At 55.3% G+C, this 27,661-nt stretch overlaps 1 protein-coding gene across 1 annotated transcript; it reads left to right on the plus strand.

The window, feature by feature from the left end:
- Positions 1-1,387: 1,387 nt before the first annotated feature.
- On the plus strand, positions 1,388-26,144 carry SELENOI (selenoprotein I). Its single transcript, XM_062489579.1, has 10 exons — positions 1,388-1,549; positions 15,797-15,865; positions 16,140-16,248; positions 18,268-18,342; positions 19,108-19,370; positions 21,233-21,341; positions 22,761-22,809; positions 23,223-23,403; positions 24,193-24,375; positions 26,079-26,144. The coding sequence occupies exons 1-10, from the start codon at positions 1,502-1,504 to the stop codon at positions 26,142-26,144; spliced, it is 1,152 nt and encodes a 383-aa protein (XP_062345563.1). The 5' UTR covers positions 1,388-1,501.
- The last annotated feature ends 1,517 nt before the right edge of the window (positions 26,145-27,661 follow it).

Below are 27,661 nucleotides of genomic sequence, written 5' to 3' on the forward strand. Positions count from 1 at the left end.
ACCAAGCCTGGCCCGTCACACACAAGGAGGGCTGAGGAGGTTGATCCCAGCCAGGTTCTGTGCTCTGGTGCTGCTCAGCTGGGAACCTGCAGGACGAAAGGGGAACGGCCCCAAACGGCCAAGCAGAGCCAGAGCCAGGGACAGGAGCCAGAGCTGCTCCATATGAACACGTGCTGCAAGGGCTGAGTGCCAGGGACTGGGGACACCTGGGCTGGGAGGGGATTTGGGCCGGTTTCCCCAGCCAGACTGGGAGTGGAGGTGCCCCTGGCCATGGCGTCACCTCCTGGGCCGCATGGAGAATGTCCCAGTGCACCTACTGGAGTGACTGGGGGAACCCAGTGCCACAACTGGGTGCAGTGGAGAGGACCCAGTGCAGCAAGGGGGGATGGCCTCAGGCAGGGCTGGGGTATCAGGAGGCTGCAGGCTCCCTCACCTGCTCCCTCACCTGTGCCAGCTGTCCCAGCTCCCTCTCCAGCTCATCCGGACTCTTCTCTGCACCTTTCCCTGTCTCTGCCAGGACTCCTTGGCCAAAATCTCCCTCAGTGGGATCGTCTGGCGCTTCCTTCCTTGCAGATCCTGCTGTGGGGAGGAGCACAAATAGCTTAAAGTTCTTTTCCAACCTCAACAATTCTTGGATGCTGTGCTTTCCAGCGACACCGGGATGCAGCAGCTCTGCCAGGCTGCAGCAGTTGGGAATTAGGGGTGCAGTCACTCTGGGTAAAACCCCAGAACATTTAAATATAAGGGGGCTAAACTGAGGTTCCTTTACTCTGGGTTGGCTCACAGGAGAAATACCGAGCAGATATTCTCAGGGAGTCAAAATTACGCAGAACTTTGGCGGCAAAAGATAAAAAAATGAAGGAGTTTGATCGACCTTTTCCAGTGTCTGGCACCCTTTGGCGTCATGCTTTGATGGATCAGCGGCTGCTGCCCCATCCTTGGCAGCGTCCCAGGCCAGGTTGGACGGGACTTGGAGCAGCCTGGGACAGTGGAAGGAGTCCCTGCCCATGGCCGGGGGTGGAACTGGATGAGCTTTAGGATCTCTTCCCACACGGAATCCATGAGGATCTGGGGAGATGAGAATGGTGCGGGGATACCTTTGAGCCCTTCCTGCTACCTAAAGGAGATCCAGGAGAGACGCAGAGACACTTCTTAACAGAGCTGGAGTGCCAGGACACGGGGAATCGCTGCACGCTGACCCAGGGCAAGGCTAAGATCTGTTTTTTGGGGATTTTTTTTTTTTCCCCTTTCCCCTCCGCTTTTTTCGCTCCCCTCACGCGCGGGGCCCTCCCGGCCGCTAGGCGGCGCCGTCGCGGCGGGGCGGGGCGCGGTGACGTCACGGCCACGCCGGGTGGGCCGATGCGGCGGCGGCGGCGCCGGGAACAGCGGGAACGGGACCGGGAACAGCGGGATCGGGAACAGCGGGAACAGCGGGAATAGCGGCACCGGGAGAGCCGGCAGCACTGCGAACGTCGGCAGCGGGAACAGCGGGAGCGCCGCCATGGAGTACGTGAGCCCCGAGCAGCTCGCCGGCTTCAGCAAGTACAAGGTAGCGGCGCTGACGGGGGCCGTGCTCGGGGCCTGGCGCCGTGAGGGGAGCGCTGAGGGGCGGCCGGGCCTGCCGGGAGAGGTTGGGGTGCATGGAGAAAGGGAGGCTCCGGCAAGGCCTGGGGGCCGGGGTGGGATCTTAGGGGGGGCTGTAGGATGACCCTGAGTGTGGGGAGGGGATGTGAAGGGAGTCCCGGGATTTGGGGTGTAGGGAGGAGCCGCAGTGAAACCCGGGATTTAAAGGGAGCGAGGGGGTACTGTAGGGCGGTCCGAGTTTTGGGAGGGTGTGCAGTGAGATCTGGGGTTTTGGGGTTTGCGGGGACTGCGGTGAGACCCAGAACCCGGGTTTGGAACGGGTGGGAGGTGCAGTAAGCCCCAGGATTTGGTGGGTTTGCAGTGACACACACAGAGGGGTTTGGGGACGGGGGATGGTGCTGCAGTGAGGGCTGGGATGGCGGCAGGGGGCTGCAGGGGAGCCTGGAATCTGCGGACAGGGTGTTGCAGGGAAACCTGGGTTTTGGGGTGAGGCTCCAGTGAGACACAGGGGTTTCAGGGGAGGGAGAGCTCTGCGCCAAGAGCCCGGTTTGGGAGTGGCTGTAGGGAAGCACAGGGTTTGGGGGGGATGGCTGCAGTGAGACCCGAGGTTTGTAGGCTGGGGGACTGGAAAGGGACTCGGTGTTTTGTGGCAGAGAGATTGCAGTGAGTCAGAGCCGGCGTTTGGGGGGCTGTGGGTGCAGCGAGGACCAGTGTGGTGAAGATGGGACTGTGTGTGACGTGGGACCCCTCCTTGCTGGGATGATCAGGGTGTGACTGGGAGCTTCTCCTGGGCTGGGGTCCAGGTAGGCAGTGGTGACCTGCCCCCACACCCAGCGAGTTTTGGAGCTGTCCCCTCCATGAAGGGAGTGCAGAGGGGGCTCTGGGTTGCCTGGGAGTAGGGCTGGCCCAGGAACTGCCCCCATGGAGCTCAGGACTGCCGTGCTCCTGCCCCGTGGCTGCTCCGTGCAGTCACACCCATGGGACCCACGTCGTTCCTGTGTCTTGTTCGAAGCACTGGGAACCTTGGAAGGAAGTTCTGGAAGTGCCAGCAGGCTCTGCTGTGGCATTTAAATCCCCAGGGGCTGATTTTGGGCCAAAGTAGGCGACATCTTTCATGTGAGGATATGCTGGATCCTGTGTTTATGTGGAGAGGAGGGTGTTTTCCATATTTACTTATTCTCCCACACCAGCAGTGAAGTAAAAAGGCTTCACCTCATCTTTACTTTGCTCTTGTGGGATCTATCATGTGGGCCCACATTCCCATCGTCCTTCCAGGGTGGCTCGTGGGGTGTCAGTTAAAAGTGTGGGAAATCAGGACACTTCTGAGGCCTTCAGGGAGCAAAGCTTCTGCTGGAGCTGTCTGTGGGGCTTGCTCACACTCCTCTTGCACCCTGGTGAGGCTGAGAGAAATGAACTTGGGAGAGTGACTTAAAGGATGTGTCAGGGTGCACGAGATTCCCTGTGGAAGGCTGGCTGTGTGGGGATTCATCAGGAAAATTTCCATGTGTTTAGAGAGGCAGTGAACGGCTGGGTGTGTGTGTGGGTGCTGCAGAAAGTTAATCAAAACACTCAGCTGTGAGCCAGGCCTCCCAGAGGGACTGGTTCGGTTCCTGCAAAGACAATTCTTCTGCTCCAAGAGGGAGAATGTTGGATGTTCAGCTCGTTTCTTGTCGTGTTGTCGTGTTGCTGTCCCTCTCAGCCACCTGTGCATGCTGCTGCAGTTAAATCTGGGAGCAGAACCCTGAAAGGCAGCCGGGGTGAGGAGGAAGGTCCCGCGCAGCGCAGAAAGCATCAGCTGCTCCCTGTCCCAGCACTGGTGGGGTGCTCCTGGCCTTGCTTTGGGAATGGAATGTGGGAGCAGGGCTCTGATTGAGCTGTGTCCCGAGGACAGGAGGAGCTTTGCTCCAGAGCCTGTGGTGTTACTGAGTCAGTAGAGACAGTGACAGGAATGGGTGGGTTCACTTGGTGCTCCAAGAGCACCATCTGTGCCCCGCTCCTGTCTCTGCCCTGCTGCCTTCCTTGCTTCCTCCGTGTCTTGTTTCCTTGGGGAGCTTTGTTCTTGGCTATTTTAGCCTTGGGAAAGTGGCTGATCCAGCACAAATCTCAGTACTGGGTCACGTATTCCAGCCTTGATTTAGGCTTGGCATGCTCTGCCCTTTGCAGCTTCCAAAGCTGGGTTACCTTGTCAGAGTCACAAATGGGGTTGGAAGGGAGTTCAAAGCCCATCCAGTGCCACCCCCTGCCATGGGCAGGGATGTCTTGCACTATCCCAGATTGCTCCAAGTCCAGTCCAACCTGGAATGGAACATTTCTAGGGATGTGGCAGCCGCACCTTCTCTGGGCAGCCTGTGCCAGGGGTTGGCTGTGCCTGGCAGAAGCTCTCTGGCCACACACCATCGATTTGGAGAAGAGCAAGTGGATTTGGGGGATTGTGGAGGAGGCAGTGTGTCCCAGGGGAGGGGACTTGGAGAGGAGCTGGTGTCCCTGGAGCTGAGGAACTTCATGCAGGATGATCCACAGCCTTCTCCAGCCCTGGCTGGGTCACTCCTGCCATGGAGCCAGGAGTCCAGATGGTTTCAGTTTGCAGTGTGCACATTCCTGCTGGCTGGGGGCGAGGCAGGAGTGTGCTCCTGCTGTCCCTGGCTGGCAGAGACAGAGAGGGAACAGTGCTCTGGATGCTCTTGAAGGGGCACTGAGGAGCTCCTGAGCCCGAGGGAGCTGTGCAGCACAAGGTGGAGCGCTGGCAGAGAGGGTGTCAGGGTTTAATGGTGCTGGAGATGATTTCCTGGGGGTGTTGGTGCCAGCAGCTGGACTCAAGCCCAGGTGTGCCCAGGTGGGCAAGAGGCCAGTGACCCCTGGGCTGTGCCAGCTCTGGGGTGGCAGCAGGGCCAGGGCAGTGCCTGTCCCCTGTGCTGGCACTGCTGGGACACCTCCAGTGCTGGGGGCAGCTCTGGGCCCCTCCTGACAGGAGAGCCCTGGAGGGGCTGGAGCGTGTCCAGGGAAGGGAACGGAGCTGGGGAAGGGGCTGGAGCCCCAGGAGAGGCTGAGGGAGCTGGGAAAGGGGCTGAGCCTGGGGAAAAGGAGGCTCAGGGGGGACCTTGTGGCTCTGCACAACTCCCTGACAGGAGGGGACAGCCAGGGGGGGTCGGGCTCTGCTCCAGGGAACAGGGACAGGACAAGGGGAAATGGCCTCAGGCTGGGCCAGGGCAGGCTCAGCTTGGACAGCAGCAGGAATTTCTCCATGGAAAGGGTGCTCAGGCCTTGGCAGGGGCTGCCCAGGGAGCTTTGCAGTGCCCATCCCGGGAGGTGTGCAAGGAATTCCTGGATGTGGCACTGAGTGCTCTGGGCTGGGGACAAGGAGGGGATCAGCCACAGCTGGGACTGGATGGACTGGGAGGGCTTTTCCAACCTCAGTGATCCTGGGATTCTGTGCCTGTAACGCTCCTGCATCAGGGAATCCTTTGGGTGTAGGAAATATCCCTCTGGAGCCAGGGAAGAACCAAATCCCTGCTCTGTAGCTGATGAGTCCCAGCCCTGCCTGGCAGGGGCTGAGGCTTCCCCTGAGGCCGGACAAATGCCAGCTCTGTCTGCTCCAGCACTTGTGACTCCTCAGCCTGGGGCGGGTGGTGGCTGCTCCTGGCAGGCTGGAGATGTCCATATCCAAACTCCAGTGCTTGTTTTGGGGCCGTGGAGCAGGATCTGTGTGTCCACATCCCGAGGGAAAAGCAATCCAGGCACCCTGCTCTGGTCGGGTGTTGAATGTCCTCTGCCAGACCCCAAGGCTCTGTCACTGTAAAGGTGTGGGATGTTCCCTGCCATGAAAGCTGCAGCCAGGCAGCTTTTTCTGCTATTTCTGAGTGGAAACTTGGAGTTGGGTGCCAGAGGTCAGGTTGTTAACAAATGTCTGCAGGCGGCCTTTTGGCCAGCTTCTGGGCAACCCCCTTCTGTGAAGGGATGGGAGATGGGGAAATGGGGCTCTCGGGGGTGTTCACAGAGGTGTCTGTTCTGATTTGCTTCCTCTGCTCGAGAGGGACTGGGGACAAGGCATGGAGGGACAGGACACAGGGAATGGCTTCCACTGCCACAGGGCAGGGCTGGATGGGATACTGGGAATTAGGAATTGTTCCCTGGCAGGGTGGGCAGGCCCTGGAATTCCACAGGGTGGAATTCCCAGAGCAGGTGTGGCTGCCCCTGCATCCCTGGCAGTGCCCAAGGCCAGGCTGGACATTGGGGCTGGAGCAGCCTGGGACAGGGAGAGGTGTCCCTGCCGTGGCAGGGGTGGCACTGGATGAACTTTGATGTCCTTCACACCCAAACCAGTCTGAGATTTGATGATTCTAAGTGAGGACACAGCTCTGCAGCTTGACGTGTGCTTGGCAGTTTCAGCCATCTCTGGTGGTTTGTCCCAGTCTCTCCCTATTCCAGTCACATGCCCGGCCTTCCCTGTAGCCTTTTCCCACCCAGCCTTGTCTGAGCTGCTTGTGATTCCGTGTTGTCCAGCTGTACCTCGAGGGATCCTGTCCTCTACCGGTGTCTCTGGTGGTGATGGAGTCACTGATGACTATTCCCACTATTCTTGGGGCTGTGTGATCCATGTGTGGCTCTTTGATCCAGGTCCCACAGGAGCAGGGAAGGTGATTGAGTGACAAGGATTGTGCAGGAGGCTCTGGCTACATGTGAGTGTCTGCTCCCCTGGTTTTCTCTGCAAGTACAAGGTTTTGTCATGATGCCATATGGGACTCAGTCATTCCTGGGATCTTATCCTCAGGGATCTTGATCTGGGGCAAATGCCAGCGAAGGAGGAGGTGGGAATGCCACTCCTTACCTGAGGCCCGGGAGGAATGGAGAGGGAAGGTGGTGACATCTGTCATGTTTGAGTCCAAAGGTGGACCAGGCTGGTGGCTCACCCCAGAAGCTTCTGGAACCAGCATGAGTTCAGCAAGAAGAAACTCAAATGAGGCTTGGGAAGGACGTTTTATAGCAAAGCTGCTGCTCCAAAAACCCTGAAACACTTCCATTCTGTGTTCTTGTGTCTGAGCAGGAGCTGGTGGTGGCCTTAAGGGACCTAAAGGTGGTCTCTGAAATGCTGTTTATTAGAGCTGACACTCTGAGGAGGGGAAAGTAAAATACTGCATCCATTTGGATGGTGGGAATCCTGGGTGGGGGAGCAGCAAATAGGCCTCTGATCCGTGTAATTGGCAGGGTGCATCTGTAGAAAATCCTTCCTGCATTTGATTATTGAAGTTCTTAAAGGGTTTTCTTCCAGGAAGACAACTCTACTCCTCATTTCCAGCGTTAGATGGAAAGGGAGAGCTTGGAGACCTGGGCCACTGAATGCACCCAAGGATCTGGCTTCAGGGATTTCCATTTATTATGAAAAACATTTTCCTTCTGGATGCACTCTTCTCTTTTCTGCACCCTTCTTCCAGGTGGGAGCCCAGCTGCTTGTCCCATCTGTGCCCTGAAGAAGAGGGTGCTCTGTCCCTTAACCAGAAATCCCATTGCCTCCAGACTGGGAGTACCACGGGGAGCAGGGTTGCAGATGCTGGGAAGCAGATGGCTGGAAGCTGTTCCTCTAGGATTCTCTAGGCTGCTCTGGAAACGGGAGCCCTGAAGAGATCTCTGCAGGGTGTTCAGAAACACCGATGGCAGCTCGGGCCGATGGAACAACAACACTGGGAGCAAGGGAAGCAGCAAGGGAAGCGTTTTTGCTGCTGGGCTGTGGCTGTGAGGCCACAGTGATTAATTAAAGGCCAGTGCTTCCCCCCAGGCTGCCTGCTCGGCTTCTCCTTAGCAGGAAGGGGGAGAAGGAGGGGAAGCCTTTTAGCCTAGCTCTGGAATCACTTAACTCCTTCCCCAAGGGCTCTTTTAATTGCTCTGAGACAGCCGGGTGTGTGTCTGCCTTTAATCACTCACAGCTTCCCAAGGTGCTGCCTGGCACCTGCTGAGCACCTCCTTGACTCTGTAGTTTCCAAGTTAGAGGCGTTTTTCTTCTGTCTCCTCCTTTTCTGTGGTTAAATTCAGGGCTTTGAACCAGTGCCCAGCTCAGCTTGTCCCTTGCAGCTCTCGTGGTCTGCAAAGTGCCGTGGTTGGAGGAGACAGCAGCAGTGCTTATGGATTAACTGGGAGCCACTCAGCTCACGAGCCTTGGCTGAGCTTTTCCCCTGTGCTAAGCGATGAGATGAGGGGAAGGAAGGGATTTATGCAGCTTTCTAGAGACACTTCTGACGTGCTGGAAGGTTTTGATGAGTGATGAGCTGGTGCTACTCCCGTGACTTGCTCTGGCTGTGTTTACATCTCTTCATCCAGAACAACCCTGACATTGCTGCTGGAGTGCTGCTGGTTTCTGAGCAGTGGCCTTTGCTCCATGGGGTGTCAAACGTATTGAATCATGTTTTGGTAGGGGTTTCCCAAACTCGCTTGTTTTAGCCACAGTGGTGATGATGAAGTTCTTTGTGGTCAGGACCTACTGCAGTCTCAGTTCCCAGTGGGTCCTGCAGGGTTTCCAGGAGGACCTTCAGACCTCTGTGGGTTTTTGTATGAGACAATGACTGGCCCAGGGACAGGCAGCTTTTGGCTGTGTTGGCTGCCATACCTCCCCTGGACACTTTCAGGGGTCCAGGGACAGCCACAGCTGCTCTGGGAATTCCACCCTGTGGAATTCCAGGGCCTGCCCACCCTGCCAGGGAACAATTCCTAATTCCCAGTATCCCATCCAGCCCTGCCCTGTGGCAGTGGGAGCCATTCCCTGTGTCCTGTCCCTCCATGCCTTGTCCCCAGTCCCTCTCCAGCTCTCCTGGAGCCCCTTCAGGCCCTGCCAGGGGCTCGGAGCTCTCCCTGGATCCTTCTCCTCTCCAGGTGAGCACCCCCAGCTCTCCCAGCCTGGCTCCAGAGCAGAGGGGCTCCAGCCCTGCAGCAGCTCCGGGGCCTCCTCTGGGCTCTCTCCAGCAGCTCCTGCTGCTGCTGCTGTTGGAATCCCCAGGGCTGGGGCAGCTCTGCAGGTGAGGCCTCACCTGAGCACAGGGGCACAATCCCCCCTTTCCTGCTGCCCACAATGGGGGATCAGCCCAGGACTGGGGGATTTCAGGTGTCTGCACACACAGCCAGGTCCTGTCCTTCTTCCTGGATTCCTTGTCCTGTCCCACAGCAGGAGCCCTCTGGGCTCTTCCCTTGTGGTGCAGGTGAAGCACACAACTCCTGCTGTGCCCACCTGCCTGCTGCACACATCCTGCATCCTCAGGCCTGCCCAAAGCAGGAGGTTGCTGTTCCCAGCTGGTGGCTGGGGACATCTGCTAAAAGCAGGTGCCTTTCTCATGGATGTGAGCACAGTGGAGCAGCAGGAAGCTGCATTCCCAATCCCAGCTGTTAATTTGGGCACAGAAGTGCCATGATGAGCAGCCATGGGCCTGTGAAGAGGAAGGAGTGGTTGAAGTGGTGACAGTGCTCAGCCTGCTGGAGGAGGCTGTGTGGCTTTTCCATGAGCCTGTGTGGCTTTTCCACGTGCTGGAAATTCTGTCTCCTTGGCATGCAAAGCAGAGCTGAGTCCCAGCTCGTGCCTTGGGTGTTGCAAGGTGTGCAGAGCCATCACTTCAACAGAGCGTGGGCTGCTTGTCAGCCCATTTTGGGGCTCCTTAATTGCACTGAAAGTTTGCTGCAATGTTTATTGGTGTCTGCTGAATCTTGGCTACAGAGAATTCCACCAGAAAAGTTACTCATTGCTAATGAGCAGCAAGTCTTTGGCTGTGCAGAGGGTTTGGAAGAGAGCTGGGAGTGCATTGTGGAAATTCAAGTATCACTTCCTGTGGCTGGCTCCACAAGTGGCCACGTTAAAAGGGTTTGTGTCAGTGACCTGACTCACCCTGCTTCACATCTTGCACAAAGCTGGATGTCAAGTGTGGGGTTTTTCCTGTTAATTGTGAATTTCTTCTCTGTGGAGAGGCGGGATGAGAGAGAGGCAGAAATGTGCTTTGGAAAGAAGGGTTTTATTTGTGCCCTTCACAAAGGCTCTGTTGAAACTTGGGGGTAGCATTGCCTCTCCTTCCTTGCAGTGCCTTGCTTTACCTGGATTCATCTCCTGATGTGTGTGGGCTTGTGACTTCCTTGAAGGGAAGTTCAACTTTATTTCTTTTCCTAGGATTGTAATAAATCCTCTTTTCTTCCACTGAATCCCAGACTGCTTTGGATGGAAAGTGACTTAAAGATCATTTAATTCCAAACCTCTGTCAGGGGCTAGGGCACCTTCCATTATCCCTGGTTGCTCCAACCCCATTGTCCAGCCTGGCCTTGGACATTTCCAGGGATCCAGAGGCGGCCACAGCTTCTCTGGCCAACCTGTGCCAGGGACTGCCCACCCTCAAAGGGAATAATTCCTTCCCTCTATTTTCTGAAGCCCAAACCAGTTCTGGCAACACAGGAAGTTCTTCTGGCAGTCCCAGCGTTATTGTAACAAGTTTCATGTTCCTGCATTTTTGACTCTGCCTTTTCTCCCCCCTTCCCCAAGTCTTCCTCCCCCAAATCACTGCTCTCCTCCCTCCATTGCCACTCCAGAGGTTCACTGATCCTCTCCTGACTGCACCCCTGCGGGTTCATCATTCCCAGCCCTGTGCAGCTGATCACCTCACACTAATGACCCATATTCATGCATGTTTGATGCTCCCAAACAGAGAGAGCTCCTGGATGCAGCTGGAATTGGCAGGCTGCTTGCCAAAGCCTGCCATCAACATCAAGTGTTGCTCCACGTGATGTGTCCCTGGGGAAATGACTTCTCCTGCACCAACACAACAGCGGGATGGGGTCAGGACTTGGCACCAGGGTGGTGGGGCCAAATCCCAGCTCTGTCCCACCCTGGGGTGATTCCAGGGCTGGGACAGAGCCACAGCCTACTGAGTGTCCCACCTGGAACTGCTGTGCTGGAGAGAGAGACTGTACTGGATTCTGCCCTGGGAGGGTGGGAAGGACCTGGCACAGGGTGCCCAGAGAAGCTGTGGCTGTTCCATCCCTGCAAGTTGCCAGGTTGACCAGGGCTTGGAGTGACCTGGGACAGTGGGAAGTGTCCCTGCCCATGGCAGGGGGTGGCACTGGATGAACTCTGAGGTCCATTCAACCCAAAGCAATGTGGGATTTAATGAATCTCCCAGCTGGTGTCTGTGAACCAAGGCTGTGTGTATCAGTGTGTTGGCAGAGCAGGAATGTGTTTTTCCCAATGAATTAGCATGTGCTGTGGGGATTGAGGAGCAGGAGGGAGGCTTCTGCTCAGTGTGGCAGTTCTTTATTGAGGAATGGGGCTCTGGCCTTGCTGGGACCCTGCACATGTTCAGTCCTGGGTTCCTGCCAACAAGAGAGCCCTGGAGGGGCTGGAGCGTGTCCAGGGAAGGGAACGGAGCTGGGGAAGGGGCTGGAGCCCCAGGAGAGGCTGAGGGAGCTGGGAAAGGGGCTGAGCCTGGGGAAAAGGAGGCTCAGGGGGGACCTTGTGGCTCTGCACAACTCCCTGACAGGAGGGGACAGCCAGGGGGGGTCGGGCTCTGCTCCAGGGAACAGGGACAGGACAAGGGGAAATGGCCTCAGGCTGGGCCAGGGCAGGCTCAGCTTGGATATTGGGAACAATTCCTGCCTGGAAAGGACTGTGCTGCCCTGGCACAGCTGCCCAGGGAGGTTTGAAGTCTCCATCCCTGGAGGGATTTCAAAGCCCTGTGGATGTGGCACTTGGGGACATGGGCCAGTGGTGGCCTTGGCTGTGCTGGGGATGGTTGGACTCAATGCTTGGAGAGGACTTTTCCACCCTCAGTGATTATGTGACTTTTTGCTGTATTTTGGAGCATCATTCATTGCTGGCTGTCTAAAAACCTGCCCAGTGAAACCCAGGTAGGAGGAGAGGAAACACCGAAGCTGCAGCCAGGAGCACACAGCCCAGGACATCCCCATCCTTCCTGCAGCTTCCTGGTGGGAGCCAAACCCCTGGGCTCATGTGGTGGGTGCAGCTCTCCACTGCCAACATGCTCCCTTCTGCTGCCAGCTGAGAAGTGACCTTAGAAAAGACAAATAGGGCTCGAGTTAATCAGTACCATTAAAGGGTGAGGTGACTCCTCACACGCTGGCCAAGGGTGGGCATAGGGCAAACGTGCCTTGTTTTTCCTGGCACGGCTCTGCTCGCTTCCATTTGCTGGGATTGGTTGAGTTTTCTACCTCCTGGTTTATCTTGAGCCTGAGGGGAGAAGCTTCTTAGCCTTGTGCCCTCTTTGTGTAGGGAGCAGCCTCGTGGACCTGCTGGAGCTGCTCTGCTGCGTGCCCTGATCCTTCCTGGAGCCCCTGTGAGCATTATGGGATGTGCAAATCCATCTTGGTTTGCTGTCCTCACACTAGTGCCACCAGTGCTGTGCTGCCCCAGCCCAGCTGGGTGTCACAGCCCAACACCAGACAGTGGTGATGGTGTGAATCCCACCGGGCACATGGTGGGGTTCTTGGCATGTCCTCTGCAGGCCCAGGGGCTGCACTTGATGATCCACGTGGGTCCCTCTCAACTCGGGATACTCCAGGAGTCTCTGGCAGTGCTTGGTCTGCTGCTGGCTCTGGGTAACCAGATTACTTCAAAGCAGAATTGTTTTTTTCTGGGACAGGAAGACCATTAGTAGAATCTGGGCTATAAATCTGTATTTTTTTTTCCTATTTGGACACATAATTGGATCTCCCAGAGGCGTCCTGGTTGCAGATTAATGCTGGGTTGAAGCCATACAAGCCATTTGTGTCTGTAAATCCCATAATGACACCAGCCAGCTCGTCTGCGATGGCACCACAGCCACCAGGCCTGTCCCCAGCTCTTGGGGTGCCTGTGGCTCCCTGGAGCCATCCTGGCATGGACAGGAGGCTCCTGTGTGGTGTCAGTGCTAAGATTGTTGCTGCTGGTTTTGTTCTTTCTCTAAGGAATTCTGACCCAAATCCCAAGGGAGCTGTCTGGGCTGGATTGGCTCCTCCCTGCAGCCCTGAGGAGAAGCTGTGTCTGTGAACATGGAGCTATTTCAGAGCAGGGCCTTTTACAAATGCCTGCCTGCTTTGGGAAGGAGAATTTGGGGTGTATGAAATTCCTTCTGGGCACTTCTCCTTTTCCTTTAACCTTCTTTCCCTGAAAAAGGGTCAGAAATCCAGAGTCCAGGCTGGTGGGAATCACTGACTGTGATAGAAGAACAACTTAGAGAGGGATGTGAGTCACTAGACCAGTGTGTGGAGATACAAAATGCAGAAGGTGTCACTAATTTCCAGTGAGGATGAGGATGAGGGGAGGGAAAGATGGAGCCAGTGCCAGGCTCAAACACAGTAGAAGTGAGGGGACAACTTCAGTAATATTTGTAAGGAAGACCCTGACAAGGAAAAGCAGCTGGAGGAGGCTGGGAATGGCCAGGATACTCCTGGGATCTGTCCCTGAAGATGCCTGGCAGCTCATTGATATTCTGAGAGCAGCTGTCCTGGGCAGGCAGCCGTGTCCTGGCTGTCCAGAGCACCGTCCCCAAGGGTGGCAGCCAGCCTGTCCCCAGAGCCAGCCCTGGTTCTGTCCCTGTGCCCCAGGGTGACCCCAGAGTGGGCACAGCATCGCTGGCCTTGCTCAGCACACAGAGAAGTGTCCTGGCTGGAGCCTGGCAGGAGCTGGGGGGCATAGGGAGGACCTAAAGCTGTGGGAGAGCATCCAGAGGGGCACAGACATGGGGAAGGGTCTGGAGGGGCCATGCCAGCAGCAGCTGAGGGCACTTGGCTTGTTCAGCTGGAGAAGAGACTGAGAGGAGAGCTCCTGGATGTCAGCACCTTCCTCCCGAGGGCAGCCCTGGTCTCTGTGACAGGGACAGGACCCAAAGGAACTGCTGGAGCTGTGTCAGGGGATTCGGGGTGGATCTCAGGGAAAGGTTCTTCCCCCTGGCACTGCCCACGCTCCCCAGGGAGCGGGCACAGCCCCAGAGCTCCAGGGGAGTTTGGATAACACTCCCAGGGATGCACAGGGTGGGATTGTTGGGGGTTTGTGCAGGGACAGCAGTTGGACTCCATGGTCCCTGTGGGTCCCTTCCAACCAATGAATTTTCATGAATATTCAGGATATGCCATGATTCCATGGTTGTATCAGCAAACCTCTGCACAGCAGCCGCCCTTTCTCCAAGAAACAGCTTTTCCCAGGTCTTTGGGTTCTGCAAGCAAGGTGGGAACATGTGTGGCTGTGGGGAATATTATTGAATATTGTCTCCAGTCCTTGCAGGGAGAGAAAAAAACTTCCCAAGCCATGAAACTTCCCCGAGATACCTTCCGAGCACGGGCACGGAGGCTCCAGAGCGCTTCTGTCTCACTCCAAGCCTTGCATCTGTTCTCTTGTTCCAGGCTGTTTTGGGGATAATGAGATTAAATCAGTCTCTCCTCCTCCCCTAACTGCTGCTTCAAATCCTATTATCTTGTAAAGCATTTGGAATTCTGCCCCCCAAAATTGCATTAAGCTGAGATGGAAATTACTTGCGGCTTAGAGTTGCCTCCGTACGGCTTCGGGGTTTGTTGCTTCTTTCTTGCTCTGCAGCTCCTGTGGCCTTGCTGGTGTGGGGACACAACCTCTGGGGCTGAATCCCAGGGAGATGGACTGACCCTGCAAGGGAGTGCAGGGAAGGGCTGGCAGGGGGTACAGAAATCTTTGCCAGGGATGGGATTCAACCAGGTGGGAACAAATGCTGTGAGATGGAACCACAGTGAGACCTAGTGCCACTTCTTGGTCCTGGTGCCTGTCTTGGGGGAGGGGGAATGGTGCTGCTTTGCCCTTTCCCACCACTTCTCTGTTTCCAGGGAAATGTGGTCTATGCAGATAAGGAGAGGAACAGGCTGGAGCAGTCCATGGGTGCAGTGACAGGGGCTGGGGGGACACCTGGAGCTGCTCTTTGCTGAGGGGTTTCCTTTTACCAACCAAACCAAATTTGGTACCTGTTGGGATGAGTCCAGAGGAGGCCCTGGAGCTGCTCCAGGTCTGGAGTCCCTCTGCTCTGGAGCCAGGCTGGGAGAGCTGGGGGTGCTCACCTGGAGAGAAGGATCCAGGGAGAGCTCCGAGCCCCTGGCAGGGCCTGAAGGGGCTCCAGGAGAGCTGGAGAGGGACTGGGGACAAGGCATGGAGGGACAGGACACAGGGAATGGCTCCCACTGCCACAGGGCAGGGCTGGATGGGATACTGGGAATTAGGAATTGTTCCCTGGCAGGGTGGGCAGGCCCTGGAATTCCATAGGGTGGAATTCCCAGAGCAGCTGTGGCTGCCCCTGGATCCCTGGCAGTGCCCAAGGCCAGGCTGGACATTGGGGCTGGAGCAGCCTGGGACAGTGGGAGGTGTCCCTGCCATGGCAGGAGGTGGCACTAGAGTTTTTGGAAGGTCCCTTCCCACCCAAACCACTCTGGGATTCTGTGGTTGGGATGGGTTTGGGGCAGATGCCTGTGCTGGAGCTGGGGGTGTTGTCCCAAACAGGTGGGTGAACAGCAGGTTCTGCCCAGCCCAGCACCGAGCATGTGAGCCCAGGAGTTTGGTAGCCTATGGAATTGTTCTTGGGATTCTTATCAAAGTGTTCCTGGGAGAAGAGGACTTTAGCCAGGGTAATCTGTGTTTGGAAGGGGCTGTGAGAACAGATAACAGCTCATGCTGCTCTCCAGAGCCAAATGATGTCAAATTTTAACTTTCTTCCTGGAAGTTGTTTCATGCCTCATCTAGATCTTTGACTTTGTTTCTGCTTTTATTTCTCTCACCACAAACATGCTATGTGCACCTCAAATGTTGTAGAAGTTGATGGGATGAGGGGTAAGAGCTCTGCCTCCCCGTTCCCTAAGCTGCCTCTGGTGAAATCTCAGCTCCTCAGTGGAGAGGGGTCCTCTGAGACACATCATGCTCAATGGGCTGGGAGTAGGGATGGAGACTGGGACCAGCAAGGGAGCAGAGGGGTCACACAGAGCAGGTGACACTGTTGGGGGATAGGACCCACAGCATTTCTCCTCATCCAGGGGAGCAGAACAGTTGGAATGATCAGCATCTTACTCTTTGCCTGTGTCCACTCAGAGAGTTGGATTGGCATTTCCAAAGGGTGCAGGACTGGTGGGGGGTACATCAGGAGTCCCCTGGGGGTTCCACACAGGATGAGGCTCACAAGGTTCCAGATCTCTGGCATTTTCTGGGAGTTGCTGGAGCCTTCCCTAACTGTTGGGTTTTGTTTCCCTTTCCCAGTACAGCGCCGTGGACAGCAACCCCCTGTCCCTGTATGTCATGCATCCCTTCTGGAATGCCGTGGTGAAGGTGAGTCCCTGTCCCCCACCCTGAGCACAGCCCAGCTCACCTCTGTAACACCATCAGCTGCTTCGTTTGTGGTGCCACTAACGAGTGAGGGGCTGCCTGCAGCCTGCCCCAGATCCCTGAATTCCTGAATCCCAGCCCCACGCTTCCTGCTGCCCTGGGATGCTCTGGCTGCTCCTGGTAGTGTTGTCTAACACCCAGACAGTGCCTGGAGCAGTTCCTGCTCCTCAGTTCATGTTTTAATGAGTTCATCTGTTCTTTTGCTGCTTTCCCATAGATCTTCCCTACCTGGCTGGCCCCAAATTTGATAACGTTTTCTGGCTTCCTGCTGCTTGTCTTCAACTTCTTCCTCATGGCATACTTCGACCCTGACTTTTATGCTTCTGGTAAGGCTGCATGTTCCTGGTCAGGTGGGAAATCTGTCACCTCCTCTGCTGGGAATTCCAGTGCTCCTTGGTGAGGCCCCTGGGTCTGGGCCTTCCCAAAGTGACTGGGACAGAGGAGGGGTTTGAACTCGCTGAGTTTTGTGACAGGGACTTGTCTGGGTGTGACACCTTCCCTCTGGCTGCCTGGGAAAGGTGCTCCTGGCTGGCAGTGGGCTGGAGAGGGAGGAGGAAACAGCTGGAATATTGGGTTGGAATTGGCTATGCCTGCAGAGCAAACAACCCAGTGCCCTTGTTTGAAAATGTAACAGGAAAATGTTAGGAAGTGCTGCTTCCCTGAAATCAGCAGGTTTTTCACATCCCAGCTCATTCCCTTCTTGGCAAAACCACCACCACATCAGACTAACAAGGCCAAATCTGCTTTCTGAGCTTCACTATTCACAGCTTTAAACTTTCTAACAGTGCCCATGTTCATCTGTCTGTGAGTCCAATGGTTCACTTGTGTCCCTTTGCACATGGAGGAGTTCCAGGGAAAGGATTAATTAGTGTGATCATTCTCAGGAGCTTCTCCTTGTTTTATCTCTCCCTTCGACCCTGCCAGGTCTGCTTTAGGTTGCTCAGGAGAGTTTGTGTAGCTCTTCTAAGCTGGACCCATCATCAAAACACAGTTACATGGCAAAAATCCTGGTTTCTTGGGATGGCCTTTATTGGTAGACAAGTCAGGGCTGTTGAAGGCTCGGGTGGTATCCGTGGCTGTTGGCCAGGATTTGGGCTGGTATGGTCCATGAGCCACAAGAAGACAAGCTCAAGGTGAAAACCCCTAGGACATCAGACATCCAGAATCATGGAATCCCAGAATAGTTTGGGCTGAAGGAACCTCGAATCCCACCCAGTGCCAGCTCCTGCCACGGCAGGGACACCTCCCACTGTCCCAGGCTGCTCCAGCCCCAATGTCCAACCTGGCTTTGGGCACTGCCAGGGATGCAGGGGCAGCCACAGCTGCTCTGGGAATTCCACCCTGTGGAATTCCAGGGCCTGCCCACCCTGCCAGGGAACAATTCCTAATTCCCAGTATCCCATCTAGCCCTGCCCTGTGGCAGTGGGAGCCATTCCCTGTGTCCTGTCCCTCCATGCCTTGTCCCCAGTCCCTCTCCAGCTCTCCTGGAGCCCCTTCAGGCCCTGCCAGGGGCTCTAAGATCTCCCTGGAGCCTTCTCTTCTCCAGGCTGGACATCCCCAACTTTCCCAGCCTCTCAAAAATTTGCTTTGGAAGGATGGAGAAGCTCATAACCCTTTTCACGTGCATGTTTTGCGTGTCCTGCTTGGAGAGAGAACTGTTCCTGGTGCCGGTGAATTTTGTGCTTTTCCCTCCTCCTTGGATGGCTTTGCAGTGATGCCCTCCCTCCCCTTGCTGCTGGAAAGGCACCATCCTGCTGCCCTTAGGAAACAGGAGGTGGCATTTCACAGGATCTTTGTTGCCCCAGGAGATCCTGGTACACAAGGATGATCCGTGCCTCTCCCTGCCCTTCTCAGTGCCCCCTTGGGCTCTCTGATTGCAGCCAGCTCTGCTGGCTCACTGCCTGAGCCATGCTGGAGGAGGTGGAGGTGCTATTAGGGAAGAACTCGGTTTCCATTGGCAGGATGGGACTGGAGACTGGGCGGGGAATCCTGGCGTGTTCCTGCGGGGGCAGGGAGTTGCCACATCAAAGAGGCTCCACTTGACGCTCTGTGAGCAAGTGGCTGAGGAGTGTCCTCTGCACACACTTCCATGGCCTGCAGCAGCACTACAGAACTGGCCCCAGTTCTCAGATCCCCTGATTTTGGGGAGCTGGGAACAAATACACCCTGGAAGGCAAAGTCCTCACTGACCTGGGTGTTGTGGGGCAGCTCTGCCATCACATCCTGCAGAGCTCGCATCCCAGATTCACTGTTTGAGTCCTCGTGGCTGTGCCTCTTGGGCTATAATAAACCCTCTGCAAGCACATCCTGAGCTGTCCTAACAAGGGTCTGTCTGATCCCTGCAGCTCCTGATCACCAGCACGTTCCAAACGGTGTGTGGATCGTGGTGGGGCTCCTCAACTTCATGGCCTACACGTTAGGTAAGAGTTTTCAGGGTCACCCCCTCATGCTGTGATTGTGGTTTTCAGGGTTACCCCCTCTCTGAGCCCACGGGGGGTGCTGGATTCTGTGCTCTTGCCAGGAGCAGTTTCTGGGAGCTGCTTTGCAATGTGGAAAGGAAATTATCCCAGAGCATCTGATGGGAGAGGAGGATACTGGAACTGACTTTGGGATGAACTGTGAAACTCTGTCTTGGGTCTAAATAATCAGAGAATCCCAGAATGGTTTGGGGTGGGAAAGGACCTGCAAAATCCTCTAGTTCTACACCCTGCTATGGGTGGGGACACCTCCCACTATGCCAGGCTGTTCCAACCTCTATCCAACCTGGCCTTGGACACTTCCAGGGTTCCAGGGGCAGCCACAGCTTCTCTGGGCACCCTGTGCCAGGGCCTGCCCACCCTCACAGCCAAGAATTCCTTCCCAATATCCCACCTAAATTTCCCTTTTCCCAGTGGGAAGCCATTCCCTGTGTCCTGCCCCTCTAGTCCCTCATCCCAAGTCCCTCTGGATCTCTCTTGGACCTTTCTTTAGACACAGGAAGAGGCTGCTTTAAGGAGATAAAAACGAAACACCAAGAAATAAATACCATCTCATCAGACTGTTGCATTTTTCAGCCTCCCATGGAGCAGGGGGTAGGAAGCCCACTCCTTGATCGAGGACGGAGGTGGGGAAATCTGCCATTCCCTGGCCCATTGCTTTGTGTGGAATGTCCAGGAAAGCTCCCATGTTTCTCCCCCTTTTCCCAGACGGTGTTGATGGGAAGCAGGCACGCAGGACCAACTCCAGCACACCCCTGGGAGAGCTCTTTGACCACGGCCTGGACAGCTGGGCCTGCGTGTACTTCGTGGTCACCGTGTACTCCACCTTCGGCCGGGGTTCCACCGGCGTCAGCGTCTTCGTCCTCTACCTCCTGCTCTGGGTGGTCTTGTTTTCCTTCATCCTCTCCCACTGGGAGAAGTATAACACAGGGATTCTCTTCCTGCCCTGGGGATATGACGTCAGCCAGGTGGTGAGTACGCACCTGAGAAGCTCTCAGGGGTGCAGTGCTGCCCACTGAGGGGTGTTGTGTGGATCCAAAGCCTTGGGAATCACGGAATCGGTCCATGGAGATGGACTCTCCGGGACAAACATGGTTTGAAGGATGGACACTGGCTCTCCTCTCTGCCTGGTTCCTGCGTGTTTTACCCACTGGAATTGTTGCTTTATGTAGTTCCTTACATGGTACCAGCGTGGGTAAAGTGAAGCCTGGAAGTTTGGGATGCCTTTTGGCACTACCAGGATGTGGGTCAAAAATTCAGCAGAGGTAATTGGCTTGTTAATTGCTGTTCCCACAGCAAAGATTCCTCCTGGGGAGGTGCCCCTCCAGAGCATGGTCCCTGGGCAGTGAGTGTTGAGACTGATGGTGATGAACCCCTTGGCGTGTTCATTCTTGGTGTGTCCATATCTCCTTAAGGAATTCTCTTCAGGAAGCTCTTCCTGAAAAGAACTGGGACCTGGGGATGAGGCAGCTCACCTGGATTTGCTGGCAGTGCCTTCCTCCAGCCCAGGTTGCTCCAAGCTTTGTCCAGCCTGGCCTCGGACACTTCCAGGGATGGGGGAGCCACAGCTTCTCTGGGCAACCACCCTCACTGTAAAAAAGCTTCTTCCTTAGAACTCATTATCTTATGTCCCTTTATTTATCTTCTGGCTTGTCAGATGCTGGGAGGGAAATGCAACAAGTTGGAAGGAGAGTTCAATTAATGCAGCTGTATTAATTGGAATAATCGTCTCTCCTACTAAAAGGAGACCAGAGCTCTGGTCCCTGACTGTACTGTGATCCTTTCTCCCAAAATGTTGCTTAACTGAGGTCTTTGAGCTGCCTGCTGGAGAAAGGCAGGGGTGGAGGGCAGAGCAGCATGTTCCATCCAGCTTCAGGGGACTGTTGAAGCTGAAATAGCCCTGGTGAGCTTCTCCCTGTAATCCAGCAGCAGATGGATAAGGAAGAGTCCCTGGCTGACCCCTCCAGGGTCACTGCAGCTTGTGTAAAACCTGTGCTTTGGTCACCTCGAGAGTTCAAGGCTGTGCCAGGGCATCCCTCCTGCAGCTCCTAGTCATATCTCATGGAATTTCATGGATTGTCATGGAATCATTGAGGTTGGAAAAACTCTGAGAGCATCGAGTCCAGCCATGTCCTCAGCACTGCCAAGGCCAACACTGGCCCATGTCCCCAGGTGCCACTTCCACGTGGTTTTTTTATTCCTCCAAGGATGTGACTTCACCCCCCTCCCTGGGCAGCCCCTGCCAAGGCCTGAGCACCCTTTCCATGGAGAAATTCCTGCTGCTGTCCAAGCTGAGCCTGCCCTGGCCCAGCCTGAGGCCATTTCCCCTTGTCCTGTCCCTGTTCCCTGGAGCAGAGCCCGACCCCCCCTGGCTGTCCCCTCCTGTCAGGGAGTTGTGCAGAGCCACAAGGTCCCCCCTGAGCCTCCTTTTCCCCAGGCTCAGTCCCTTTCCCAGCTCCCTCAGCCTCTCCTGGGGCTCCAGCCCCTTCCCCAGCTCCGTTCCCTTCCCTGGACACGCTCCAGCCCCTCCAGGGCTCTCCTGTCAGGAGGGGCCCAGGGCTGCCCCCAGCACTGGAGGTGTCCCAGCAGTGCCAGCACAGGGGACAGGCCCCTTTCAATCCAACTCACTCACACTTCCTACACCTGGTAACGTGGGATATTTATGGATTTGTTTTATTTTTCTCCTTTCCTGCTGCTGGGTAGGACTGAACATGTCATAGCTTAGAGCTGCCTTTCCCTGGAGCTGCCTGGCACACGCAGGTGCTGCCAACCAGGTGCTGCCAGACTTGCACACCACATTTCTCACCCCTGCTTGTCCTGTGCTTTCTTTCAGACCATTTCAATTGTCTACATAGTGACAGCCTTTGTGGGAGTTGAGGCTTGGTATGCACCTTTCCTGTTTAATTTCTTATATAGAGACCTATTCACTGCAATGATTATTGGTAAGAAACTCCATGTTGAAGCCTGTCTTTTAAACTGCACCTTTTTCCCAAACCCCCTGCTAATGACCTGCTAACACTGCTCTGTTTGCTGCCCCGGGCTGTTGTTGAAGTGACTAATTGAGGGTGTTCTCACAGCCTGCCCTTTCCCAGCATTTCAAAACAGGGTTGTCTCCTGCAGAGTTATTTTGGAGAACTGCTCTGACTTCACTCCAGAGAAGCTTAGTTTGTCTTCAGTGAGAGCCTGGGGACAAAAGCAGTGTGATAAACCCAGAGTTTCCAGGGGATAGAGCCCAATGTGCAGGGGGTGGTGGGACCTGGCTCTCAGTGGAGCCTCCCCAGCCTTGGGCTGGTTTTTGGGGGTCAGGACACTTTTGTTTTGCTGCTCTGAGGCTCCCTCTCACCCCAGAGCCCAAACACTGTGTGGGAGGGAGGTTGCAGCCACAGAGGTGGGTGGGAGCTCTGCTGTTTGGGGATCCTGCCCTCCATCCACCCACCTGAACATTACATCATCATCATCATCATCATCATCATCATCCTAAAATTGAAATAAAGGCCCAGCCTTGCTCTCCTGTGGTCAGTCAAAATAGCTGCAAAGGATAGAGCTGAGCTGATGTTGTTCAGTGCCATTAATTCATAAGTTCTACTCAGTTTATTTTCTGTGTCCCTTCAGGTGTTCTTTGTAATTGCTTAATTTTGAGTTAATTGGTGTGTTCCATGTACTTGTTGCACTTCTGTCGGGTGGATGTTGCCAGCTTTCCTTTGACAGCTGTGTGACTTTACATGAATAATGGATGTGCTTTTACGATATGAGAAACTGAGCTCAATTTCCACACAGGGGAGAGGAGCTGGCTTGTTAAAGCAGGAGTATTTCCAGCTCTGTTCACACACCTTCTGCTGGATAAACAGGGAAGGAGTTGTGTTAGAATGTCATGGATGGTGTTGGTGGTTCTGATTGAGGTCAGGGTTTTTCAGTTCTTTGGGTTCTTTATCCAGTTACATGTCAACTTCTTGGCAGTGTGGCCACTGGAAATGTTTGTACACAACCAGAGAAACAGCAAATTGCCTTTGTTGTGAAAACCCTTGTGCCCAGCCATGTCATTTGAGGAGTGTGCACTCATGGCTCATTAGAGTTGTGTTATAATTAAGCTTTGTCACTGTACAAAGACAAAACGAGCTCCTTAATGCATCCCTTTCAAATGGAAATGTCATCAACTTACAGCAGACTTTAACTTTTAATTACAGCTCTTGGGCCAGACCTGGGAGCAGCTACTTCCAGATGTGCTGAGCTATTCCTGGGACACCCTCTGAGCTATTTTTGGTGCAGGGAACTTAAATTAGAACCCAGCCAAGCCTCCTGTTGGGGGTGCATGGGGTGTCCCCTCTGCCCGGGGGCACTAACGTGGCCCTTTTCTCTTCCAGTCTGTGCCCTCACTGTGACCCTGCCCATGAGCCTCTACAACTTTTACAAGTGAGTTTGTAGAATCCAAGGAGGGTTTGGGTGGGAAGGGGCCTGAAAGTTCATCCAGTGCCACCCCTGCCATGGCAGGGACACCTCCCACTGTCCCAGGCTGCTCCAGCCCCAATGTCCAGCCTGGCCTTGGGCACTGCCAGGGATGCAGGGGCAGCCACAGCTGCTCTGGGAATTCCACCCTGTGGAATTCCAGGGCCTGCCCACCCTGCCAGGGAACAATTCCTAATTCCCAGTATCCCATCCAGCCCTGCCCTGTGGCAGTGGGAGCCATTCCCTGTGTCCTGTCCCTCCATGCCTTGTCCCCAGGCCCTCTCCAGCTCTCCTGGAGCCCCTTCAGGCACTTAACTGCAGGCAGCACCAGGGATTTCTCAGTGATTCCATGTATTTTCATTTCTTTGCTTGTGTTTCAGGGCCTATAAAAATAACACCTTGAAGCACCACTCTGCATATGAAATCCTGCTGCCCCTGGTGTCCCCGGTGTTGCTGTTCCTGCTCTGCACCACCTGGATCTTCCTGTCCCCCAGTGACATCCTGGAGGTCCAGCCCAGGCTCTTCTATTTCATGGTTGGAACAGCCTTTGCCAACATCTCTGTAAGAGCTTCTGCTTTATGCTTGAGAAACTGGAGAATTGCTTAAATGGAGTTTTCACATGTGTCTGTGAGCAGCAAAGTACTGATGGGAAAGGAGTTCCTGCCTCCTTTTGGGGATAAACTTAAAATGGGAGGACTAAATTTTTTGGTCAAAATTTCATTTAGTTGCATAGTGGTAGAATCATGGGATTGTTAAGGTTGGAAGAGCCCTCCGAGATCACCAAGTCCAACTGTCCCCAGCACTGCCAAGGTCCCTGGGTGCCACATCCAGAGGGTTTTTAAATCCCTCCAGGGATGGGACCCCACCACTGCCCTGGGCCTTTCCCAATGTTTAACAACCCTTTCCATGGAGAAATTCCTGCTGCTGTCCAAGCTGAGCCTGCCCTGGCCCAGCCTGAGGCCATTTCCCCTTGTCCTGTCCCTGTTCCCTGGAGCAGAGCCCGACTCCCCCTGGCTGTCCCCTCCTGTCAGGGAGTTGTGCAGAGCCACAAGGTCCCCCCTGAGCCTCCTTTTCCCCAGGCTCAGCCCCTTTCCCAGCTCCCTCAGCCTCTCCTGGGGCTCCAGCCCCTTCCCCAGCTCCGTTCCCTTCCCTGGACACGCTCCAGCCCCTCCAGGGCTCTCCTGTCAGGAGGGGCCCAGAGCTGCCCCCAGCACTGGAGGTGTCCCAGCAGTGCCAGCACAGGGGACAGTGTGACATATCACAGCAGTGACCATCCCCTCTGCTCTGGGGACAAGGAGCTGTGGCTCCCAGAGCCCACAGCAGGCTCAGGCTGTGTCCCTGTCCCCTCAGTGCCAGCTGATCGTGTGCCAGATGAGCAGCACACGGTGCCAGCCCCTCAACTGGATGCTGCTCCCCATCGCTGCCGTGCTGCTGCTGGTGGTGTCCGGGCTGGCCCCTGGCAGTGAAACGTTCCTGCTGTACCTGCTGACAGCCTTCCTCACCCTGGCACACATCCACTACGGAGTGGTCGTGGTAAGTGGCAGCTCCCGGGCTGGGCTGTGGCTGGGAGTGCTGCTGGCTGGGCCTGTGGAGTTTGGGCTGGATTCCTTGTGAGAGGATTGGGAAGGTTGCAGGGGGTTGAAAGGGACTGCACAGGATGTGAAAGGGGCTGTCCTTCCCCTGGGGTGTGTCAGAGTTGGGAACCAGGCACAAAATCCTGGAATAGTTTGGTTTGGGATGGGTGTGAAAGCTCATCCAGTGCCATGGCAGGGACACCTCCCAGTGTCCCAGGCTGCTCCAACCCCAATATCCAGCCTGGCCTTGGGCACTGCCAGGGATCCAGGGGTAGCCACAGCTGCTCTGGGAATTCCACCCTGTGGAATTCCAGGGCCTGCCCACCCTGCCAGGGAACAATTCCTAACTCCCAGTATCCCATCCAGCCCTGCCCTGTGGCAGTGGGAGCCATTCCCTGTGTCCTGTCCCTCCATGCCTTGTCCCCAGTCCCTCTCCAGCTCTCCTGGAGCCCCTTCAGGCCCTGCCAGGGGCTCTGAATCTCCCACTGAGGTCTCCAAAATGCTGGGAGAGCCAGGCTGGAGTGGGAATTTTCCTGCTGAGGAAAGTGGGAACACAGCAGTTCCAGGGCCTCCCCTGCTGCAAGGGCTGTGCACAGATCCAGGGATTCTTTTCCTCCTCATGCTCTGCCTGGCTCCCTGAGTTTTGATTAACAGAGAGAACAAACCTGGAGAAGCTCAGAGTCCTGCTGGGAATATCCTGGGAAGCTACTGAGGATGGAGGACAAGGGACCCAGCTGAAGTGGGGACACCCTCCCTGGGCAGCCCCTTCCCCTGGGAGCCCCAGTTCTACCCCAGAGCCTGTGGAGCCGAATCCCAGCTGTAATTACAGCCAAGGAGTAATAGCCAGGTTGCCTTGTCTTTCCAATTAGTGTAATGAGGCTTCTGTGCAAGGCGGATTTGAATTGCTAAGAAGCTTAAATAAATTTGGTCTTGGAATCACAGCTGGAGATGGGGCTGAGCGGGTGGTGTAATCGTCTGGGAGATTCCCAGTGCTCTGCTCCTCTCTGCTCCCTCTTTCCCTCTCTCTGGCTTCCCAAGGGCCCATCTGTGCCAGCTCCTCTTCCAGGAGGAAAGGCACTTTGAGCTGAAGAGCCTGTAAAGGCTTTGGGATTGGGTCATAATCCCAAACTGCTCTGAGTTTAGGAAGAATAATTAGGAATTAAAGCCTCTGCCATGACTGTGTCAAGCTCGGCCTCCTTTTGCAGGAAATAAATGATCCAGCTCCCACTTTGAATGGATTCAGGAATATTTCATATAGATCTCTGAGATGATCAAATTAATTTAAACAGAATAATAAAGGAGGAGGGTAAAATCCTGCAGGCCTGGGCTCAGCATTCCCAACTCCTGCCCCTGCAGAGGGCAAGAATGGAGGGTGAGCCCACTCCCAGAGAGACCAGGTTCTTGTTTGGGAAGGTTGGGAAGGCAGCAGGGCTGCTCCCTGTGGAGCCAGTGCCTGGGGACAGGAATGGGGACAGGGACAGGGCTGGGCAGGACACAGGCTGTGGGGAGAGTGGAGGGCAAGGGCTTGGTGGGAAGAGGGAGCAGGTCTGGGCCTCTGCCTGCTCTGCTGCTCATGCCTGGGATCCGGGATAGCCCCCCTGGGATCCGGGATAACCCCCAGGCACCCGGGATAACCCAATCCCGTATTTTCCTGGTCCCCAGGTGAGCCAGCTGAGCAGACACTTTAACATCCGGCCCTTTTCCCTACGGAAACCCACTCCGGACTGACTGGGAGCAGAGGAGGAGAAAATCGGCCTGCGGGCTGCAGAAGGACTGTAAATACCTGCTGCAAATACCTGTAAATACTTCCGCCATCACCACAGATCAAAGTATCCTCTGGACAGGGCCAAGGACACGCGGGACCCGCTGCAGCCGGGGCGGGGCTGGGCCGGGGCGGCTCCTGCTGCTCTTCCATCCCTGCAAGCTTCGGGTTTTGGGTGGAGCTGGAGGAGGAGGAGCCTTTTCAGGTCGCTGTTACTGTACCTTAGACCAGCTGAATGTTCCCAGAGAAGCCTCTGATTCCGGCCCTTGCTCAGGGAAAGCTGCTTGGGGTTGCAAATGCTTTACCTGAGCAAAGCACCTTGGCCTGACACCAAAACCAACACAGCAGATTGCTCCAAGGGCAGGGGGACATCCTGGAGTGGTCCCTGGCTGTCCCCAGTCCTGCTGTCTGGACAGCCCCTGTGCTGGGCTGGTACTTTGGGAGCAGATGGTGACAGTTCTCCCACATTCAGTCCTGCCTTCCTGCTTTTGGGCAAATACTAGCACCTTTGTTGTCTTTTTTTTTTTAATTATTTTTTTTCCCTAAAAGGGGGGAAAAAAAGGCAAGACACTCAAAACTTGTAGTTCAGTCCTAATAGTGAGGTTTGGAAAATCAGGGCTCAGTTTCCCAAAGGAGTGGGAATGTGGCTTCTGCATGTTGAGTGGTACCTGGGGCCACATCTCAACGTGTTCCTGTGTGTCCGTGTGTGTTCCCAGTCTGGGAATGGGGTCTGGGCTGTGAAAAGTGGCTGAGGCTACAGATCCAAGCTCTCCCCATTCCTACCAGCATGGATTTGCTGTTGTGGGTTGGCTCAATGGGTCCTTTCCTGCTGCCTGAGCCCCTTTTCCACAGCCAGGAACAGCCCGGCCCTTCCCAACTGCAGCTCCACCACTGGGAGAAGCACCTGAAGCCCCGTGTTGGTCCTGGGGTGCTCCCAGGGCTGGGAACCTTTCCAGATCTCCCTCCCTTTGTCCCCAGCACCCGCGTGTCTCATCTCTTTGTTTACTGTCCACTTGTCAAAGATGCGTTTGCGTTGATTTGGTTTTTTAATTTGTTTTTATAATTGAGTTCGAGTGGGGTGGTGAAGACTGAATGCTGATTTTCTTTCCTGTTGGCTTGATTCAATGAAGACTTGTGCTTGAATGAAGAGTGTAGCTTAAAGCCAGGCTCTGGAAAGGCTGCATCCGGAAGCGAACAAGCACAGCTGATCGTGCAGGTGGAACTACCATGGGAACAAAGTCCTGCAGACACTGAGTTTGTTGTGCAACGTGGGGCATCACAGCTTGGTCAGAGCAATCTCCTTCTGCTCTGGGAGCCCTCAAGGTGTAACTGCTATTTAATGTTCTTTTGGAAATTGGAATCGCTGTCACGCCGACGAGGAGACTGGAAACCCTTGAGGTGGAGGTTGTGAGTTCAGGGGTTGCTTGGTCAGCCCCTGGGCAGCCCCTGGTCACGGTACAGCCTGTGAGGAGCAAACTGGGTC

Source organism: Cinclus cinclus, chromosome 3, assembly GCF_963662255.1.
Source record: "Cinclus cinclus chromosome 3, bCinCin1.1, whole genome shotgun sequence".
Classification (NCBI taxonomy): Eukaryota; Metazoa; Chordata; class Aves; order Passeriformes; family Cinclidae; genus Cinclus; species Cinclus cinclus.

Excerpts from the sequence above, each read along its gene's own strand:
- SELENOI (XM_062489579.1), top strand. The coding sequence starts at position 1,502 with ATGGAGTACGTGAGCCCCGAGCAGCTCGCCGGCTTCAGCAAGTACAAG. Across the intron at positions 16,249-18,267 it reads CCCTGACTTTTATGCTTCTG|CTCCTGATCACCAGCACGTT; the intron begins GTAAGGCTGCAT and ends TGATCCCTGCAG. Across the intron at positions 23,404-24,192 it reads CAGCCTTTGCCAACATCTCT|TGCCAGCTGATCGTGTGCCA; the intron begins GTAAGAGCTTCT and ends CTGTCCCCTCAG.